An 8,588-nucleotide genomic window follows, 5' to 3' on the forward strand; every position below is an offset into this window, starting at 1 on the left:
TATATATATTCCATGAGTTTTTTGAAAGAATTATTGTTACCCATAGATGCACATTGAAAATTTAAAATGAACAATCTTCTCCAAAAGCTGTGGAATTTATGTAATTCTATCCTTGGCTTTTCATGTCTATGTTGTTAATGTTAAAGCATGAATTTTTGCTTGAAAACTGTTATTTAATTTTCAAACAATGATGTGAATTGATGTTTGATCCCTAGTTTTGATATTTTTAGGAAATCTATCTGACTCTTAGATGTTATGTTTGTTTTTCTACTTGTTCTCAATTTCATCACTTATGGATTGAAAATATGACATGTATGTATCAATTTTTAATTTTCCATTACCTTTTTCTCTTGAAGACACTGTACTCTAGTTTCGTTTTGTATTTCTTTGAAGCTTATAAAATATGGCTTTTTTCACTTTTAGCCTGCGCCACAAGCTAACTACATTTGGTAGCCAAAAAAAGTGTATAAAATTTGTATAATTTTTGTATATAACATACATAATGTGTATGTATATATAACGTTTTGTCGGTTATTATTTTAACAGCAGCTATACAGTGTCATTTCCCCTATAAAATATGTGATACAAAGTTATAAGCTTTCCTATTAAAGCCCGAAAAAAATAAGACAAAATCTTCACTTTAATTTTCCTTAGAGATATTGAAGTTAATATTAGTGTGTTCACTCTAATGCAGGTCTTGATTTGTGGAGGAAAGACATGAATTCGTTTACACATGTTCCTCCAGGTTTTAGATTCCACCCCACAGATGAAGAATTAGTTGATTATTACCTCAGGAAAAAGATTGCTTCAAAAAGAATCGACCTTGATGTCATTAAGGAAATTGACCTTTATAAAATCGAGCCATGGGATCTTCAAGGTAGTTACTAATTATGTTGCTTGGACTCTCCAAAATGTCACCGGGTGCATGTCGAGACGCGGGTGCGGCAGGATTTTGGAGAGTCCGAGCAACATAAGTTTACTAATATACATAATCCTAGATAGAAATGGTCTTGTACTTACTGTTATTATCTGATTTTATCAGAATTGTGCAAGATAGGAACAGAGGAGCAAAGTGATTGGTACTTCTTTAGTCATAAAGACAAGAAATATCCAACTGGAACTCGCACAAATAGAGCTACAAAAGCAGGATTTTGGAAAGCTACTGGAAGAGATAAGGCTATTTATCGTAAGCACATTTTGATTGGAATGAGAAAAACCTTAGTGTTTTATAAAGGTAGAGCACCAAATGGACAAAAGTCCGATTGGATTATGCATGAGTACAGACTTGAAACAAATGAGAATGGCACTACTCAGGCAAGTATTCTAAACCAAAGTACTTATTAAATCTTGATCTTCAAAACAATCTCAATTGAAGAAATCTTTAATTGTGAAGATTTAATTTCCTCCCCTTGTTACATTTCCCTAGATTAATTACATAAATGTGTACTCCCTTCGGTCCAAAATAAGTGATTTTTTGGTCTTTTTCTTGTGGTTCAAAATAAGTGATTTTTTGGCCTTTTTCTTGTGGTCCAAAATAAGTGATTTTTCCAGATTTCAAGAATGAATTAATTATTTTTTCCCTACATTGTCCTTGAAGTAAATGGTGTTAGAATATGTGTTAGGAGTGTTTATGTGAGATAGTAAAGGTTAATATGGTCAATTCCATTGCTAATTAATGCTAAAAGGTGGATTTCTTAATTTGCGTGAAAACATCCAAAAAATCACTTATTTTGGACCGGAGGGAGTAGTAACTAGTAACTACCACTGGCTATAGAAAAGAGGGGCAGTTCTAAGTTTAGTTTATCAAAGTCGGAAAAAACGCCCTCATTTTCTTCAATTAATTTATGACATGAGATCATTGCAATTTAAGCTCTGATGGCCATGGCTAGAATAGGTCTATAGATTTTTTAGGCACCCAAATAGTTAAGATGCTTATAAAAATCATTAACTTCCCATTTTTGCTCGGCGTGCATTTACAAGTAATGTCTCAAAATATAAAGCAAGTCTAATTCAAGAACCATACAAACTAATGCTACTATTATCAGAAAGGATATTATTATGTCTAGAGTTTAAGTTATATATAGTGACAGTATAGTGCTAGCATAATTTAACCGGTTATAGTAGGTTGTTAAATTACTATATCACGTACGATATGGAGAGTTATTACCTGTTGTTAAAGATTAATTAAACCTAGTAGTGTTACAATTATTTACATTGTTAGTGCACAGAACATAAACTCGAAAATCCTAACATTATGCTATCTATTATATTACACCTGCAGGAAGAAGGTTGGGCAGTGTGTAGAGTATTCAAGAAAAAGTTAGCATCAACAATGAGGAGAGAAGGAGAGCACGAGTCGCTATGTTGGTATAACGATGACCAAGTTTCTAATTTCATGCCAGATTTCGAATCTCCACGTCGTTTTCCAAATCCATATTCTGCAACTGCATACCACAATCCTCAGTTTGCTTACACCAATAATATGCAGCACCCTCCTAATAATGCATTTCTCCAACTTCCTCAATTAGGGTCACCAAAAGTTCCTCAATCCTATGGAAGCAATATGAATCAAATGGTACAATCAAACTCAATTTATAATAACAACAACAACAGCAATTATGATCATCAAGCAGTGGATCAAGTGACCGATTGGCGAGTACTCGATAAGTTTGTTGCATCTCAACTTAGTCAAGAAGATGGTTGCAGCAAAATGGAGACAACTGCTGCCTGCTGTAGCTCTCCTGCTTCTGAACAAATGAATCTGCAGCTTCAAAATGAATTTAAGATTCAAGAAATGGCTTCAGAACTTGCCTCAAGTTCCCAAGTTGATCTCTGGAAGTAATGCTACATTATAAATATATGCTAAATCATAGAAAATATATGTTGATTGGACTTAATATACTTAATTGCCTCAGTTTCTGTACATAATATAACTCAAATGTGATGTATTAGTGGTCGGCATCCTGCTAAAAGTAATTTGTATGTTCTATACGAGGCAACCAGTATTTAAAGAAAAAAAGAAGGGAAAAAAAAAACTAAAGAGGACTTCTAATACGTATATAAATTTGTATTTTGAAGGCAAAAGTAAGATGTCGTCCCTCTCCTGTCATTTATGGGATATTGGATAGTGTATTTTAATTTTAGTGCTGCTCTCACATTGTTCTACTACTTTCTTTTATAAAAAAAAAAAACTAGTTTGGACCATTCTTGATTTGTGTGTATCATTCTTGTACACGAGTTATGCTAGTAATATTTTTTGTATCTTTCCAATTTTATTGATGTCTCTGAAGGAGCCACATTGTTCTGCTTATGAAATTGAGTGATCTCGAGAAATCTTAGTGTGATATATATACTTGAACGGGGTCTATTGGAAACAGTGTTTCTATCTTCATAAGGTAGGGGTAAGGTCTGCCTACACACTATCCTTCCCATATTCTACTTCTGAGACCGCACTGGATATGTTGTTGTTGGATTGAAAGGTTAACAATGCTAGCTTTTCCACCATAAGCGCAAAAATTATAGATGAATATCTCCAGCTTATGGAAGCAAAGAATTTATTGGGAAATACTAAGCTGAAAATGAGAACTTCCCATTTATTCTAATCCAAAGATGAAATTGATCCTGATGACATTTCTAAATAATAATTCTAAGTCTCTGCTCTCTCTTTAATTGCAAAAGATTTCTATAAGTTGATCAAAGTAGGTGTATAAAATGTTGTAATATCATTAAGTGTTTTCATAATTCTTTTTAGCATGAAGGTTGAAATTTTATTAAACTAAATGCAAAAAGACAAAGTCGTATAAGGAATGTACTAGGTCTATACCCCTATAAATCCACTTGGGAGAAAGAAGCATAATATAATGTCCCCTCAGTTCTCTTTACATCTGATTATTTCTAGATTCAAACTTGAAAATCTAATAGTATAAATCAATTATCGATTTCAACTGAAAGAGAAGCGTGAGGTCCAGTGTTCGAGTCTCACTGCCACCCATTTTTCAAAAAAGGACTGTGTGTTGAAGACAAATTAAATAAATAAAAGTGTGTTATGTCAAACAATTTAACCTTTAAATGAGACGATTACATACTTCAGTAGGATATATAAAACTGAACCTCGACATGAGAAGTTCTTAGGAATTTCGGTAACAAAAGTATTCTGCTAGTTATCATATGATATTTGATTCAAATAAATGTAATAGGTCGCAAACTTGACCTCAATGCAAAGAATAGCCTTCAGTAAATGCATGGTTATTCACGTTAATAAGGAGTAAATTCTTCCTATATAACTTATCAGGTTCTTCGAAAAAAATCCAGTTTTCTCATAAACTAATAAAAGCCAGCTTGCTTGTCTAACATAAATCATAAAGAAAGTTTATAACTGTAACTCTGCAAGCATAATAAAAACTAAACGGATAAAATAAAATATATTATAAACTAGCTAAAGTCCGAAGTCTAGAATATTCCCTAAGAAACCTTGGCTAACCCTCAATATTAGCAGTAATGACCAAACTTGAAGTCTACTTCAGACGCATTGAACTAAAACCACTCGATCTTTCTTTGGTCAGTTTGTCCTACCTTGAAGTTTAAATATACTAGCATAATAAAAGTTTAATCAAAGAAAATAAAGCTAACAAATTATATTTAAAACATGAATTCCCAGTAATTAAGTTATTGCTTCACGTTTCATAATTCAGCTCACCTTTCTCTTTGATTTGAAGCCATTGCTGCCAAGCTAGAAGCTCTATGCCTATAATAGCAAGCTATTTAGAAAAAATATGGCTTCCTAGGTTAAGGTAGATGTAGAACAGTAGAAGAGTTTGTATTCTAAAATATTAAGGTGGAAGAAGGTGGACAGGCAGAAATGTACGAGTTGGTGTGTAGAATTCAAATTTCAGTTGGTGTTAAATACTTAAAGAAAGTGGATAAGAAAGAAAAGAAAGAACACAGAATTTCATAACATAATTATGCAATTAGAAGTAGAAATGAAGGACGATGTCTTTTACCTTTTGAGGCAGTTATTAAACTTAATCATGGTATTTTACTTTGCTGTGGTTGAAATTGAACTCAAACATAGACAGTCCCTTTCAAGCAATGCTAATTTTAGAGAAGACATCATTATTGAGCGTGCTTTCGTGGTCTCATAATTAACCATTTCTAATGCACTCCGATAGAAAAGGCCAAGGTATTGGGATGGGAGGAGAGGGAGTATATATATTTACCAAAAGAAAATTAATTTGTTTTCACTTAGCGGTAGCAGAAAATCTGTCTTATTTTTTGGATTACTAATCTCACTTATTATGAATGGTCACTTGTAATTATCATTTAGTTGATATGATAGTATAAAAGAAATTTTACAGGTATCAATGTATGCAAGGTAAACTCAAAAAAGATAAACTAACTAATGGCCAAGCTGGAGATATCAGCTTATTTTGAGAAGTGTTTTTTTCAAAAGTACTTTTGGAGAGAAGCAGTTTGTGTTTGGCTAATCACTGTGAAAAGCACTTTTGAACAATAATTTGTGTTTGGCCAAGCTTTTCAGAAAGTGCTTTTAAGTATCAAATTACGAATAAGGACATGAATAGATTTACTTAATAGTTAATATTATAAGTAAATAAATAATCTCAAAAAAATGTTAACAGACAATAACTAAATCTTTTTATTTTATTTAAGTAAAATATGAAAATAAAATTAAAAAATACTTAATTATTTTAATATAAGTTAAATATATTAAAACTCATTCAACAAATATAAAAGCATTCACCCCTAAAGTTACTATATATTAGAAAGCTATCCTAAAAATAAGAAGAAATACTTATACATTAATATCCTAAGTATTAAGTTTAACGGTTCTTTTGGTATATACTATATTTTGTTAAGGGTAGTTTAGGTAAGAAGAAAAGTCAAAACTGCTTCTGCTTTTGGGAAGAAACTACTTTTTTCTGCTTCTCAGAAATAACTTCTGCTTCTTCCTAAAAGCACTTTTTTTCAAAAAAGCTTGGCCAAACACCTCAGAAAAAAAGTATTTCTGGAAAAAAAGAAAATACTTTTGACCTCTTGAGAAGCTTGGCCAAACACCTCAGAAAAAAAGTGTTTCTGGAAAAAAAAAATACTTTTAACCTCTTGAGAAGCTTGGCCAAACAGGCTATAATTAACCATTTATTTTTTATTTGGGACTGAATCCCCGTAATTTCTTTGTGTTTCGAGACGAAAAATAGACTTCTGAAACCTAATGGAAATTATGGAAGGGATTGAGCAGGGCATGTGCAGGTCATGTTTGAGTCTATAATTAGGGTTTATATCGATTGTTTTTTGGCACTCTTATGTTGTTTTGAGGACTAAGGAATATAATAAGATTAGCATTGACCCAATTATTAATATTCCATGTGATGGCCCATCATTTGGACGTGAACTTTTAAACCCTAGATCCCAGACCATCACTGTCCTAAAAGACAAAAAATGGCCTTAGTAGTCCATGTACTGTCTTAACAAAGAATTCTAACTTCTATTTCCTGTATTAACTATTGAGTAATTAATAAAGAATACAACTAGTGCTTATTCTATGTTTATACTCTCCACTAATTTGATGCACTCATAGGATCTCGGATACTTGCTTTGACTTCTTCGATTTTCGTTTCACTAGTCCCGTAAATTTAAATATTGTCCTATCCTAGAAAGCATAGAGTTCTGCTATCCTACTTCTAAAAAAGTTTGAAGCAGTGGTTTTCTCAAGAAAACGTTTAAATCTATGTTTTTGAACCTTTTGGATGAATAAACTAAAGTAAAAAAAAAAAAAAAAAAAAAAAAAAAAAAAAAAAATTAGTTCGCAAGGGAGTAGTTTGATCTCTTGATAAAGTTGTATGCGGGCGATGGCCGACGGCGTCAGAGGCGGATTCAGGAGTTAACGTTTTTAGGTTTAATTAACTTTTACGATTTTAGAATTGGATCTATTATATTTTTAAAGGTATGAGTTCATATCTACTATTTTTAATAAATTTTTGCACGTAATTTCTTTTTTACTCCAAATCCATAGTTATGGATTTATTTTATTTTAATCTTAACATTTCAAGTGCCACTAGTTATGAAATTAGTTAAACCCATCACTAGCACACTATATTCGCCTGGTCAGGGCGTGACATATGTGAGTGGTCAACTTGGTAACTTACTATTTTTGGTTTCGTGAAGTTTCGATCCAAATGAGTAAGTTATCAAGTTGACCACTCACATACAGAGAGACAGAGTCAGGATTTGAAATCTATAGGTTCAGTATTATATTCTAATTCTTTTTAATTACTAGGTTTTAAATTAATAATTTTTACATAATTCAAGTAATTTTTTAAGACAAATATAGGATTTGGACAAAAGTTACGGAATTCAGTCGAACTCATATCCAAAGGGCTAGCCACGCCCTGACCAGGGGGATATAGTGTGTTTTTGCACTTAGCTGGAATTTTAACACATACAGGTATTGCTGCCTTTGTTATAAGCTATTTGTACGTATTTGTACGTATTCAAAGGATAATCAAATACGCTTTGATTGTACAGAATGGACCATTCATTTTGCCTAAAGAGACAAGAAATGTGGGCAGTCAATATGATGAGCAAGTGATAGCCAAAAAGGGAACATAATCAATTTTCTACTTTGTCATTGATGTTGTGCTAATGCACTAAGCAAACAAAGAATTAAGTAAAGGACAAGCAATTCATTTGATCTTTTTCAATCATTAAACGACCTGAGAATTAATTGAGACCACACTTTACTATCCTCCCTTTGATGCAGAATTTCAAGACAGGTAATGGTTATTGGTCAACTGAATAGTTAATCAAAATATTCCTGGCTGAGAAGATAAGGAGGAATAATCTGAAGGCTGAAAGCAAGAGTGCAAGCTGAGCAATTATTACTTCCTTAATGTTATCATGTATGTCACATTCTTTTCTATCTCTTTGTAGGATTTCGTGTTCATTTACAACCAAACAATTGCTGGGACCACATCGGGTAAGGGAACCTCGAAGCAACAGTTAAGTTTCTCTGTGTGATCTACAGGTCACGAATTCGAGCTGTGGAAATAGCTACTAATACTTACGTTTGGTTAGGCTGCCTACATTAGTAGGGTGAGACCCTTCCCCAGTCATGCGTGAATGCAGGATATTTACTTTGTGCACTGGATTGCGCTATAATTGAAAACACATCTGCTTAATCAAAGTATTTGTTGTGTCTTAGATTAGATAATAGTAACTTGTCCAATATTGTATAATCCAATTCCTCTGCTCTAAAGCAGGATATCAATTAGGCAAGCAATATCAATCTGTTTTTTATGGGGCACAAGCAGAATATGCCGTGGAAACAAAACTGCTGAAACTGCGAAACCCTCACAAGGGTTTATGTACAAAGAAGGGCATATGTCTTTTTTCTGTATCTTTCTTTTTTAATAACCGAGGTGTCCGGGCTAGCTTTTAATTAGAAAATTCTCATAGACGGTGCCAAATTGTTTGACCAAAAAGTATTAAGCTTTTAGTTAAACTAATTAAGTATTGTGATAATGAGCAAATCCTAGTTAAACGTAATAAATTTTAGATCTAAAACTGGGGTACAC

General features: G+C 32.6%; 1 protein-coding gene across 1 annotated transcript in view; it reads left to right on the forward strand.

Annotated features, from left to right (window-relative positions):
• The window catches only part of LOC109208501 (NAC domain-containing protein 7-like), a 5,189-nt gene extending 2,071 nt beyond the window's left edge, over positions 1–3,118 (forward strand). The window contains exons 2-4 of the mRNA XM_019371621.1: positions 695–877; positions 1,043–1,314; positions 2,282–3,118. Coding sequence (XP_019227166.1) covers positions 718–877; positions 1,043–1,314; positions 2,282–2,842 — 993 coding nt within the window. The 5' untranslated portion in view covers positions 695–717 and the 3' untranslated portion in view covers positions 2,843–3,118. The remainder of the gene's footprint in view (positions 1–694; positions 878–1,042; positions 1,315–2,281) is intronic.
• Positions 3,119–8,588: the final 5,470 nt, after the last annotated feature.

This window comes from Nicotiana attenuata, unplaced genomic scaffold (genome assembly GCF_001879085.1).
Source record: "Nicotiana attenuata strain UT unplaced genomic scaffold, NIATTr2, whole genome shotgun sequence".
Classification (NCBI taxonomy): Eukaryota; Viridiplantae; Streptophyta; class Magnoliopsida; order Solanales; family Solanaceae; genus Nicotiana; species Nicotiana attenuata.